Source organism: Eretmochelys imbricata, chromosome 3, assembly GCF_965152235.1.
Source record: "Eretmochelys imbricata isolate rEreImb1 chromosome 3, rEreImb1.hap1, whole genome shotgun sequence".
In the NCBI taxonomy this organism is placed as follows: domain Eukaryota; kingdom Metazoa; phylum Chordata; order Testudines; family Cheloniidae; genus Eretmochelys; species Eretmochelys imbricata.
Window position 1 is genome coordinate 160,101,412 of NC_135574.1, and position 14,125 is coordinate 160,115,536.

The 14,125-nt window shown below is 40.3% G+C and overlaps 1 protein-coding gene across 2 annotated transcripts in view; it reads right to left on the bottom strand.

Annotated features, from left to right (window-relative positions):
• MIA3 (MIA SH3 domain ER export factor 3) overlaps positions 1 to 12,062 on the bottom strand; it is a 35,579-nt gene extending 23,517 nt beyond the window's left edge. For both annotated transcript variants that reach the window (XM_077813715.1, XM_077813714.1), the window contains exons 1-4: positions 11,915 to 12,062; positions 10,070 to 10,203; positions 4,556 to 4,645; positions 633 to 3,588 (exon numbers count right to left, since the gene is read on the bottom strand). In XM_077813715.1, the coding sequence (XP_077669841.1) occupies positions 633 to 3,588; positions 4,556 to 4,645; positions 10,070 to 10,203; positions 11,915 to 12,062 (3,328 nt within the window). The remainder of the gene's footprint in view (positions 1 to 632; positions 3,589 to 4,555; positions 4,646 to 10,069; positions 10,204 to 11,914) is intronic.
• Between the last annotated feature and the right edge of the window lie 2,063 nt (positions 12,063 to 14,125).

Below are 14,125 nucleotides of genomic sequence, written 5' to 3' on the forward strand. Positions count from 1 at the left end.
TATAGAGAGAGAGTACATGAAAAGATGGGATTGCCTTACTAATTCTAACGAGACGATTCAATTAAATTGGACTATCATCATCAGGAGGAAAAATCACTTTTGTAGTGGTAATCAGGGTGGCCCATTTCAAACAGCTGACAAGAAGGTGTGAGTAATGGTAGTGGGGAAAATTAGCATGGGGAAATAGTTTTTAGTTTGTTGCTATGGAAGTTCAGCATCTACTACATATTTCTAAAAATTCACTGCATGCCTCTAATTTTTTTTTAAATGAGGCCCTATGTGGATGGGTCTTTCCTGCCACATCCAGTCACTTCAGTCTCATATGCAGGAGACCTGTTCATCAGGATGAAGCAGATGGTTGAGGCTCAATAACCATCATCTCTCTCAGGGTTTATATGGCCAACCATCAGCACAGTATCTGGGCCCTTCCACATAAAAATTGATTACCAACAGTGAAGTCCCAAATGGAGTCTGGGTTTCTTTCCTCCCCTCCCCACCCAATTATGCTATAAAAACTCTACTTGGAGTAGGATTATATGTTTGTTTTAGGGTTTTTTTCCTCCATAGACAAGCAAAAAAAAAACAAAAAACCCTCAACTTCCCCTGAGCAATTGTCAAACCTAAGATCCTACCTGTATCATACATGCTATAATCCTTTTCATGTTCTGAAATGGACACAAGTGGTGCACTCTCACTAACAGATGAGTATTTGTGCCTTAACAAATATATTATTTCCTGAACATCATCCATCAGTGCAGCTTCTTCATCCCACAAATCTATTTCTTTCACCACCTCTTCTTTATTTTCTGCTTGCCTTGCATCTAAAACATTTTCCACAATATCCATTATCCTAGATTCTGAAAATGTAAGGATCTGGTCCAAAGCTTGTTGGATATCCTGATAATCATGATTACCCTTCTGAGCAAGATCCAGCTTCAACTTCATGTTGTGAAACATGGCTTCTACCCTGACAATGTGCTGGGGCCCGAGATACTTTTGTAAACGTGCCACTCGCTTTTCATCAAGAAATTCTTTTATTATAATGAGCTGCTTCACAGCCTCTCTGTATTCTGGCTCCACAGCTTCATTTGTGGTTTCAGAAGTATCAGCAGGCCCTGTCTGCTCTGTTACGTTCTGAAGATCTTTCAGGTCTTTCTGCACAAGATCCTCTAGGAAAGGATCTTCTGTTTGATTAAAATCATTTTTGCTGTCCACTGTTTCAAGAGACTTGTCATTTGGCAAAGTCCTTTCATCCTCTTCTTCCATTTCAGGTGCTACTAATGTGTCTTCTGTTTCTGGAGACTCCTCGTCTTCTTCCATCTCATTCAGTTTAGCTCCACTGAATTGTATATCCTCCTCTTCATTCTTGGTCTCACTCAAATCTTGCATGCTGTTCTTTCTGGCATGCTTAAACATTGTGTTTGCTTCCTCTCCTGTTTCATCGCTCTCATAAACAGGATTAGCAGTTCCTGAAATAGCTCCATCTGGTATTTCCAATTCTAGGTTTGTACTTTCTCCATCTAATTTATTACCCTGTCTATTTGCAAGCCTCTCTTTTGACAATGCTGCACTTGCAGCATTGTCATCTTCTAATAGTTCTTCCTCTGCTTGACTTAGGTCATCATCTTCTTCAGCTTCCAACTCTTCAGACTGAAGTTCTGGTTTTACTGTTTTTTCTCCAACTATATCGGTTCCAAGAGCTTTGTCTTTATTTTCATCCCCACTATGAGCAGTGTCTTGTTGGGTCAGCCTCTCTGTGTCAACATCCTGTGCAGTCTCTGTGGATATTTCACCAATACTTTTTTCTAGTGTCTTCTTGCCTGTGTTTCTGGAAAGCTCTTGTTCCGCATCTTCCTCCGAATACCTGGTCTTGTTTTCTTGTTGCTCAGATTGCTCAACAGCCGCTTTACTTGTATACTGATTGTTCAGGTCTTCTTCCTTTTTTTCCCCTAGTATTTCAGTTTCTTCCTTAATAGCAACATTTGTTTGATTCTCATTCTCAGGCACCCTTGTTTGTTCAAAATCCTCTCCATCTTGTTGAATATCTTGTTTCTCTGTAGCAGATATTTCATGCTCTCTTTTGCCTTCTAAGAGGTCAATATCCCCTAGGTCACTTTGGGATGCACTTTTTAGCTCCTCCAGTGGTTCTGGTAGAAAATTCACAGATTGCTGGTCCCCAGCTGCCTTTTTCCCCTTTATTTTCTTCCATAATGTGTTGGGTTTTGTATCATTTTCCAAGCTGTCCTCCAAAATCTCCTCCTCTGCCTTTTCTTTATCTTTCAATATTTTATGAAGAGTAATTCCTTCTGGATCATCTTTGATGTTGCCTACAGGTGGTTTTAAAGCTTCTTGCTTTTCTTCAATGGATAGTTTAGACTCCAGGCTAGGAACAGCTCTAGGATCATGCACAGATGTGCCACGCAGTTCTTCAGTAAATGATTCTGTCTTATCATCCAGGAACTCTTCCTCATACTGTTCAGTTTTGTTTGTTTTTTCCTTTGGATCTTGGCCATTTACAACATGTTTTTCCTTTTTGAGAAGGTATTCTTCAGTTAGATCGTCAAGCTGAGCTGTTGCTGCTGTTTTATCCTCCTTACTAACTGGGATCACCTCATCCTCTTCCTCCTTTTCTTCCAACGAATCAGACTTGCCCACATCTGTATCATCATTTGTTCTTGCACCCTGTCTGAGAGTTGGAAAGATGGTATCCTCTACAGTTGTTAATAAACCCAAATAGTCTTTTTTCTCATTATTTCTTTGGGTAATTAACTCTGCAGCATCCTCAATGGTTTCATAAGGTTTATTCTTTTCTGACTCACGGTCAGCATATTTATCAGCTGAATGCTTCTCAGCTTCTGAGTCCACTGGGGTTTCTTCTTTTGTAAATGATAGCAAAGGGATTTCTTCAGATTGTTCCTTAAGATCTTCCAGAAACTCTGTGTCATGAGAATCAGTATTCAAATCTTCATTAAAATCATCCTCCAGTGATGTCACAAGGCTAGTCATCTCATCATCAGACACAAGGGCATCTGCAGTTGAACCAAATTTTGTTTTCAAGTCCATAGACAGTTCTCTGTTTAAAAGTGTATAGGCATCAGTCTCCTCACTCTCCTTATCTGATTCTTTGGCTGTACCCTGAGGATTATTAGAATTTTTGGTATTTTCACTTTCTAGCACTTTTTCTTGTAGCATTCCTTCTGAGTGAGGATGTGCAATTTGGTCTCCCTGAGACTTTTTTTCATGGCTATATATGTTGAGGTCATCCCTCTCAGATTTGAGGAGTCCCTGTACATTCTCAGTGTTTTCAGAAAGAAAACTGCCTTTTTCTTCTGTTTTGGTGAGGACTTCCTTGTTTTCTTCTGGACCTGGCTCAAGAACATCAGTCTCAGAAACATCAAGGGGCTTTACAGTATCAGACCCTTCTGTCTCCTCCTCCTTTTTGGTTTCTTCAATAACTTCTGTCCCTGGAGCATTCAATTCAGCTTTGCCCCTGTTCACCACAGTTTCTTCTGAAGATTTTAAAAGCTCATCCACGTTATAGTTATCAAAATCATCTTTTCCTCCATCAAAACAAACAAAATCAGTTTCCTGGAACAGAGGGGGAAAAAGCATTGTCAGTTGTCAGAGAGTTTTTTCTATTACATTGATGTGAAAGGTTCAAAGAATTTTCTTTACCATTACGTACGTTTCTACATTTTTCCATTAACTGGGGACTAAATCTTTAAGTCCATAATCAAAACTTCCATTGACTCAATGGGAGTTTTGCTTGAGTAAGGACTGAGCAGGAAAACCAAGTAAGGACCTTGGGATTCCAAGCAGTGGGCTAAATCCTAAGCAGTAATGAACAGATAGGGAGTCAATGGCAGAGTTGGTTATATTTTAAATAAACTATCATGTGCATCTTTGAAATTGGAACTATTGTCAGTAAAATGGCAAGGACAAGTTCTTCTTTATCAAGTGGTTAGCACATAGCGGGTGCCGCCATAAATAAATAGTGACACAAACTAAAGGTTTGTACTTACACGATACATATGGGCCAAAATACAGTCTGATCCTGCAACCCTTACTCACATATGTATTTCCAGTAACTACAATCGCATTAGCCATGTCAATAAGAATTGCCGAATCAGACTGATAATCCATATGCTAATAGAATAAAGCAAACAAAGAGGCTTACACAGTTCCAAAGTTTTTCTCTAAGTTCCAGAAGTTCTGGGAAACAAACCTATTCATTCAGAGTTTGTATGAAACAGCCTCCATACAACCCAGCTAGTAACGCTTCTTCAGGGATTCTGAGACCATTCTATGTATAGTTATTTAGTCACTTTTTGTCGGAAGAAAGAATGCTTCATTTTAGACAAGTCCAGTGTTCAAATTATGGTGGATATAGACATATATACACACAATATTAGTTCATGGACTGAAAAGTAATTACAGTTTTTTCCTTCTAGGGTTATTGAGGTTCCAGTTCTCTCTCTCACTGATTTCACTCACAGTTCAGGAATGAGCCATAAGTATAATAAAGTCAGTCAAAAAAGTCACAATCAAAACTTACATCTGTTGGTAGTTCTAGCTCATCACTGGTATTATAAATATAATTTATTTCAAGTAAATCCTTTGGAAAATATCCAAATTCACTGCCAACCTGCCAGAATAAAAAACAACAAAACAAAAAGAAAAGTTTCAATGTAAAGACGCTTGTAAAGCCACATTAGGAAAAAAGCGACTTTAAAAATACAATTAGTAGTTAAGAATATATCAAGTTAGATATCAAACCTAAATATTTCTAGACATACAGGTTGTTACCACAATAAATTGGAGAAACAGAACAGTAATACATTACACTTTCAATGGTTTAATTTGAGATTCTAAACATTAATTAAGCCTCACAACACCTTTGAGAAGTAGGGAAGCATTTCTACTCCCCTTTCAAAGACATGGCCAGCTAAGGCATAGGGCCACATAGCAAGTTATGGGGAGAGTTTGGAATGAAACCCAGGAGTCATGGCTCAAAGCATACTCTCACTGACTTCACAAATGCTCCGACCACTTTCTTGTGCACAATTAGCGAAAATATCTTTTCGTGATAAGGCCTACCTGTCTGCAAAAATGTTACATTTTTAAAGCAGACAACCAACCTTCTCCATAACTTTATACTTCTCACTTCACATTTTGGAAAGATTTCTTAAAGCCAGCTGTTAGAAAACACACAATTGCACCTGAGCTATTGCAAATTGCTGAACAGTAGCCTTTTATCATCACTAGTATTATCTACCTTAGTATCAGTGTGTAAAATGTGACCTTCTTTCCAAACACACTTGTTCTTCGGTAGCTAGTGTTTCCAGATGAGCAATAGGTGCAGGTGGTCAGTTAAGAATAAGGTGATGTGGTGATCAAACGCAAACAGTAGGAGACAGAAAGCTCTCTTATCACTCACTAGTTAAAGATCCACAGAATAATGCTCTCACTTGGAAGCTCTGATAGCTGCTGTCAGGAAGCCAATATGAATAGCACAGTATTGCTTCAAAGATTAGATAGCCAAAGCAACGAGAAACTGGTGGACACCCTATTAAGAGTACAGAGTCCCTAGAAAGCCAAAATATGCTCAAGAAGAAAGCACTGCTCACTTCCTCGATATCTTGATGTTTTTATTGTCGGAGCAAGAAGGCAATTGCCAATTTTCTTGGAGAGTATGCGTGAAGATCGTTCAATTAAGGATCAAAATAAAAAAGAACATAGTTCACCCTCAGATGGGACACACTCTGATATCGATTACGCTGGTTTATAAATCCAGAGTAGCTTCAAACTGCTCAGTGAAGCTCTCTGGATTTGCCACGGTGCAAATAATATTAGAACTTGGTCTAGGTGTGCAACACATAGACATAGTAATACACTCACAAATGAATGAAATACTGAAGGGATATGGAGTTTCCTTTTTAAAATATTTACCATTCAAATCCTAAATGAAATAGCTGTGGAACCTAGTTACGTAACAGTAATGTTTACGCAATTTATATCAATCTTTTGTATACACTGCAGGGAGAAGTAACTGCTACCATGTTAAAAAAAACCCTGTATATTATATTTGCGATAGGAGCAAGCCAAGTAACAGGGAGTGTGCAATTAGCCTAGAAAGGCTAGTTCTAAATCCCTTCCCCTTTATTCCCATAGTATTATTCTATCTTTTTCTTCGCCAGCTAATATTCCATTTTTCAAAGACTCTTTCACGTGCAAAAGCCAAAGCCTCAAAGTAGCTTCCTTAGGGACTGATCGTAATGACGACAATTAGGCATCACAATTTCACACTACTTTACTATAATCCAAGCTTCCAAGCATACAAGTCCCTTGCCATGACCCAGTTTGCAACTTAACATGGCCTATGACAGAAAAACTTATTCCTATATATTGCCATGTATGCAAAGAAAAATATTCTTTATTCTATTCAGTAGTGATTGAGGCTTGAAAGGAAAATAGAATGTCATGGCAGAGAATGGAGGGGAAAAAATGCATCCTGCAGCCTGTCTAGGAGATGCTCCCAATTAATTGGCAGCTGAACTGATCTGCAAATGAGACATGGGTTTAAACACACTTGCATCTAGAATTAAAGAACTGGCAGTCTCTGAAGTCTGTATGTGTCTGAGATAGTTGTACTTGTAGTGTTTCCCTATGACAGCAACCTCCCATAGCTGATTCACAAAATGATACTGACATCTTGATACCACAGAAAGCAATCACTTCACGTCACCTGCTGAATACCACAATGACAGAAGCCAGAAAGATGAAATATTATCCTGCTATGTCTGAGTTACAAGTGCAAAGAGAGGGTTAGTTTGCTCTACCGTTTTATGTAGCCTTTGTATATCATTCAGAAAGATTAGAACCAAACGTTAAGAGCAATTCCTGAACTCCATGTGGATTTTCCAGAAATTAATTCTCTCTCACATAATTTGTTTTTAAAGTAACTCCATCCACAACCATGATTCCACAGAAAGATGGCCTCAAGTCAAGTTCTTATTTTGGATGTGAGGCAAGGAAACATTTATCTCGTGCAGGACTGAATAATATTTCATCCTGCACCACAGAGTAATATATACTTTTGTGGGGTAGAAATAGGAAGTCTAACACTGAAAATTGTTACTTTAAAAAGGAGCAGCTGTTTGAAGCTGCTCAGAAGTTTGGGATATTAGAGATCATGATTATAAATGTGGGGTGTTCTTTATTTTGGTGTTATGGACTGTTCAAGGGGGAGGGGGAGTGGAGGAAGATACCTTACAGAGACGATAATGTATAGAGTTAAAAAACTGAAGTATGATATGACCATCAACTCTTCGTGCTTTGAGGAAAACCCGGCAGCAATATTTTCTCTGAACTGATGTTTCAGTGGAATTAAAAACAGAATTATTCTGTAACACTCTGAGCATCTTCCATTGTACTAACCACAGAGTAGATCCTGCAAACCCTCCGCATGCAGAATTCCCCTAGACTTCAATGAGAAATCTGTATACTGAGGGCATCCAAGAATGAACTCAAGACTAAGACTCTATTCTTGCAACAGCTTGAAGGATTTTTGCAATCATCAACAACAGCTTGAATAGAGGGATGAGTTAGGCAAGTAAAGGAGCATGTAAAACAATGAACAACTGCTTTAGATTTTCCAACCTGCATTAACCCTTGCTCATCTGATCATGGTCCTTTAAGTCACCCATATTTATTATGGCCCTGATCTTACAAATGACTCCACTTGGGCACAGTCACTTGCAAGATGGGGACTATATGTATAAATTTTGTTTTGGAACGGGCCCAGTTCTTTAGTAATTCGGATCCTTAAATACAGTTTCATCTGGTGGCCCAAAGCAAGGACAGAATAACTATAAGTAGGTTACAAATAGCCATAAATTATTCAAACAAATAAAATTCCCCATATTTAAGAGTCAATAAAATTAAAGTTTATGGTGGAAATTTATAGAAATACATTTCAGATGATAAACTGTTTATGCAGGTTGCAATATAATTAACTTAACTCCTTGTATGATAAATAAGTACAGTATCCCTGTAGTTATTTCTTGGTTTTATAACTCCCTCTTATCCCTTCATAAAAGGGCACTGAAGTGAAATTTTTTCCAAAAGTTAGTACATTTACAAAGGCACATTTACAAAGCCCTAATATGAACAGAAAAGGTTCTATTTACATACATTAATTGAAATTTTAAAAACATGTATAAATAAGTATTTCTCTGAAGAGCTTGCAACCTAGTTATTGCAGCATTATGTTATCAGGAGAAGCTGAAAGTGAAATTGACTTGAAACTAAAAATACAAAAATTAAACTGATTAGTCTGTTTTCATTGTTGGCTAGACATGCAGAAAGCCGCCTAAATAGTGAAAAATAAATTGGATTTTTAAAATTCTTTCAAATTTAATAATGTAAGGTGTTATTTTTTAACACAAATAAGGACTTTTGATTTGGGTTTTTTTACGTATATTACCATAAGCCTGACAATGTGTCTTTAAGCTACTGGCACTAGCTCTGTTAATGAATATGGTTAAAATGTTGATTCTGCAATTTCTTGTCCGTTGAATAATCTGTGGGCCTGATCTTGCAGCCCTTGCTAGCTTGTGAGTAGGAGCTGCAGGATTTGGCCCAGGTGTCAGCTCTTTGTGTTTGTGGAGAACAGGCAGCCCTGGAAACTGGTGCCATCTAATTATCCAGGTTATTTATGGCACAGTACGTGTCAGAAGGGAATTGCCAGCATGATATAATTATAAATTCTGCTTCTTTCACCAACATGGCACAGCTTTCCACTTTCTTCTATGCTATTTTAATTGGATCCTACTATTACTATGAGGCTGCCTGTCCCCACCCTAAGCAACACCTCCTGCCAGTGCATGAAGCCAGTAGTCACACAATAACAGCCAGCATGGCTTTGTGAAGGTCCAGTCCAGCTCAGCTCACTGAGGCACAAAGACTTAGTTATCAACAGCAGCATTCATCTTTTGGAGCAAAACAGTAAAGACATGGAGAAGAGCAGGGGAAAGACAGGAATAAAGACTTTAAGGGCATGACCCCGCAAGATGCTGAGTATCATCAACTGCCAGAGATATTAGTGGAATCTGAGGCTGCTCAGCACCTTGCAAGGTTAGACTTTTTGTATGTTTTAATAATCTTCTTTCCTCTTCCCTGTGAGTGTCCCCATTCTGCAGATCTCATGTAAGCAAAACTTCTTCCCACTGAAGTCAACAGGAATTTGCCATGTAATGACTTCAGGATCAGGGTCTGAGAGGGTTTGCTGAAGGGATCTTCTTTTCCTACTCAAGTGACTTATCTTTAAACAGAATAAAACAAGAAGACAGGCTTGTCTAAAGGTCTGTCACAGTTTGATTATGAAAAATCAGTGAGTACCACTGAGGACCCTAAGTTTTACAAACACTTCCTTATTAAAACTGAAATAATTTTCAAAGTCCAATTTACTTTACACTCTTTTTGCTTTTTTTTTTTTTTTCCCTCTCTTACTTTTTACTCAACTTGGACAATAACAATACCTAGTCAATTGAATGATAGGATGATGAGTATATAAAAAGCCATAGGCCACAATCCTGCAAAGATTTATTCATTTGCTTAAGTTTATGCAGTGTGTGTTGTGTCACTGAAGCCAATGAGACCACACACAGAGTGCAAATTTAAACAGATGCTTTGCAGGACTGGGACCTTAGTTTCTAATCACTTTCAGGTTCTCATGTACTAGCACAATGTTCGGTCTGCAAACACTGCAGGGGAATTTTTTAAAAATGGAAATATATTTCTCTTGCTTTATTTAATATATGAGAAGTTCACTCTTACAAAACCTAATGTTTGATCCAAATATGACCCAATAGCACCCCTTAAAAATTAAAGTGCGTGTTAAAATCTTGTCTCAAGTGAAAATTACATCTGTTATACTATCTCTTCTCTGTAAAAAGGTAAAGTGTTTTCATATTTTTGAAAAGGGGCAAAAGAAATAAAGATTATTGAAATGTACAGAGCTAAAATGGCCAATACAACTGAAATAAAATAAGCGTTTTGCAATACTTACACTTCCAGCCCAAAGCTCAGTCGATTTTCCAATTAATTTGTAATACACATACACTGCTTCTCCTTCTTTCAAATTTATAAAGCGACAATCCGGACCTTTAAAATCCTGCTTTGCTTTCCCTCGATACATCAACACTGTGCAAAGAAAACAAAATATACCATTTTAAATAAAGCACAGTTCCCTGAACAGTATCTGTATTAATTAGTAGAAAAGAAGGCCTTGTTGTATGCAGAATATGACTAATATATTTAGGGGCATCTGTCAAGGGATAAGAATATGACTGGTATAAGAGACAAAAACGTATAGGATGATATTAAGATTGTTTCATGATGTGATGTTAAAAGTTACAACCTTTACAAACAACTTTTGAAAATGTTAAAAGCACACTAAGAAAAAGGTGTTATTATTAATAATAATTTTAAATTAGATGGATCCAATGTGCGCTTCATGACTAACCAGCTTTCATGTTACTCAGTGCAGAAACTATACCTGTAGAGGGTGGAGGTTTGTTTTGTTTTTGAAGAGGGTTTTTGCAGGAGGAAGAGAGCTGGGGAAGGCTAAAAAAAACTGGTAAAGATTATCAATTTATGAGAGGCAAGTTGATCAAGACAAGTCTTTAGGAAGTCTACGCAGTAAGGCAAAGACTTTTTTGTGATATACAGTTTTAAATAATTGTGATTTTTTTTGTATAAAAGTAAAAACAAAACAAAAAATCAGACTCTTGTGGCTTATGCCACAACAATTCGTTTCCTAAGTATTTTGGAAGGCTTATTCTTGCAAATCCGTGGCAAAGATGATGGAAAATTATTTCTGCTGGACTGTCAATATGCCAAGTGTCAGGTACCTTTTCAGACTGAACTCTGGAGCATAGCATTCCCTGTCAGACAAAATAAATACAGTAAGCCCCTAGGGAGACAGGAAATGCCTGAATATTTGTATAATATTTCCAAGAACTCAGGTTGCTCTGGGTTTACTTGATGTAGGGAAAGAAATAGCAAACCCACGCATAAGGAGGATGAGTTCAAGTGTTGCTTGTTTGTGTGAAATCTATTTTCTTTGCTCTTTGTTTTAAAAAGAATATTAAGAATGGATCCTCTCTGGCTGGAAGACACGGTTTTGTTTACATGGAAGGGGAAACTTTTGATGTTTACTAAAAATCTAAAACACAAACAGTGTAATACACCAGGAAATTGGGAGCGGGACTTGGCCATCCTCAGACCAACAAGGCTAGCAAGCCACCAAAAACGGTAATAACCTGAACGCAGGAGCTTTCTACCAGCACCCAGCTCCGCTTTGATACCGGGCCTCCAAAAACCGGAGTAGCTTTTAAACACCCTTCTTCCCATAAGTAGGGGCAAACGCTTAGACAGAAAACAAGAGAATGTCTCCTTCTCTAGCCAGATCCCCCAGTAACCAGCCCGGGCCCTTGTCTCTCTCCCTATATACCACACACCAGGCGGCGTACTTGCAAACAACTATTTGTAAAATAAACTAAGCAACAAGTTTCCAAGCAATCTTTAGGAAGCTGTGGGCAGCGGGAAGGGCACCAGGCATCCCTCTCTCCCTCCCTCCCCCGACAAGGGAGAGGCAGCGCTGGGAGAAGGGTAACCTCAGCATCTCCCGCCCCACAAGAGGGCGCTCGGGGTGAAGCAGTGGTGTGGGGGCGCAGGGTGGTAAACCCCAGCATCTCCCCCTCCCCGCAGCAGGGGTGACCCCAGCAGGCCCCCAAGCCCTGCCCCGTCCTGGGAGGGGCCCCTGGAGATGCCAACAGCTCCTGGCCGCTGCCGAGCAGAGACACCGGGACCGGACCCCCCTCGGGGACCCCAGCGCCCCGCACCCACTTACTGCTGCACTCCGGGTCGGCGCAGCGCTTGCGCTCGGCGAAGCGCCGGTCCAGGTGCTTGCCGGCCCAGCAGAGCGGCCGCTGCGCGGGCAGGAGCAGGGCGACTAGGGCGAGGAGCAGGAGGGAGACGCGCGGCCGCGCTGCAGCCATGTTCGCAGGGCTGGCAGCGGTGGGAGGAGGGAGCGGGGCCGACACGTCAGCAGAGCCGGGATGGAGGAGGATGTGGAGGGAGGAGGGACCTCGGTGGGAGGGGGAAGAGCAAGAAATCCACCGCTTGTCCCAGAGTACAGGCGAGGAACCCCTCCCCGGCCGTCCCAGCCCCCGAGGACAAGGCCCCCTCCCCTCTCACTTTAGCTCCGGAGGAATTTAGGGACCCCCTGGTGCCCCATCCAAGAGACTGGCTGCTTTCAGGAGACTCCTACCACTTCCATCTAACCTCGGCCAGATCCCACCCCATTTCCCCTCCCTCCTAGGAACACTTACCGTCCCAGCTTTGAGAGCCTCCTGGCGTGACGCCCGATGCCCACAGAGCTCCTACATGCAGATTTGAATACGAAGGGAGCGGAGATATCCTGGGTAGTGCATGGCAGAGGAGCTCCCTGCAGAACTTTCTTCACCCTTGAAAGAGGTGGCAAGTCGTTGCTTTTGTTTAGAGCCCGGGAGTTGGGGTGCGGTGATCATTTCTTCACTTGAAGGGCTGAATCTTTTCCAAGTATGGAAAAAGTGAAGTCTTGGGGGTCGAGAACTTGTATACAGGAGTAGAGTCCTGCTCATTTCCGAAGGGAAATTTGGTTGAACGTACATGTAGTCTAGTGCATTCCAAAAAGCAAAATATTTTCTGTTCAGATGTAGTACTGAGCCAAAGTCACTGTCTGGAGCAAGGCTGGGTTAACAGGATAAGAGGCCTGGAAGTGGGGAATGAACTCTTTCAGAAGTTGAGAGGTCTCCTTTAACCTTTTCCCTCCTTTTCAGTTCACTGTAAGGAGTAATCCTGCCTCCCTTGGCCAGGGGAACTAGATGACTTAACAAGTACTTTCCCTCTTCGAGTGTAAAGGTGGAATAGGTTCTATCTGTTGTACATATTTCTGGTGGGTAGCTATGCTCAAAATGGGGCAAGAAGTCAAGCAAAAATAATGGTAACTCTTCATATTATCTTTGAGTATATTCTATCTATATGCTAGATGAGTGTACCTATATAACTAACGAGAACACATCAACATTGTGAATGTGGTACAGTAATAAAATGTAATTCTGAAAGGTTAACAGTAGCAATTGGGCTGAACCAAACACTGGATCTTAACTCTCCCCATCAATCCTTGCAGAAGTTCAGATCTAGATCTGAGCTTCATGACTTCGTTATTGGAAAAAAGCCATACCTGTCCTCACACAAGTCTGGCTGATTAGGCTCCAATCTCACAAATGCTTAAGCACATAAATGTATGTAAATAGTCCCACTGAACTAAATGCAACTGCTTATGGTAGAAGTTACTCAGGTAAGCGCTGGTAGGATTGGGCCCTGAAGGTGCTTATTATAACTGTTCTGTAAGTTGCATTTGCTGTTATATATTAACATGAATTACGTTATGGCTGTTTTGTAAATAAAATACGTGCTCCTTACATTTGTACCTGTACCTTGCATGCCTTCTTACATTACCTTATAGTTATTTAACAGTCCAAGGCAAAGAAAGCCACAGAGAATTGTCTGAAGGGTAAAGGTGGCTACATGGAATGTCTTTTCCTCCTTCCATATACTCAGTTTATCTGTAGACATTCAACCTGGCTCCTCGGCTGCAAGCAGACAAAAGGATATGGTTTAGGGGGAATAGGTGATGGACAATAGATGCTTGTTGCTGATTCTGTTGAAGTCAATGGCAAAACTCCCCTTAGCTTCAATGGGAGCAAATTTGGGGGGGGAGGGGGAGAAGATTTAAAATCAAATTCTGTACTGGATCCTGAAATGAGGGGGGCTACTGACCAAGTGGAGGGAAGTAGTAGATGTGATATCACTTGATTTTAGTAAAGCTTCTGACACAGTCTCATATGACATTCTCAAAAGCAAACTAGGGAAACGGGGTCTAGATGAAATTACTATAAGGTGAGTGCACAACTGGTTGAAAGACCACACGCAAAGAGTAGTTATGTATGGTTCGCTGTCAAACTGGGACAGCATATCTAGTGGCATACTGCAGGGGTCACTTCTGATGCAGCAGTGA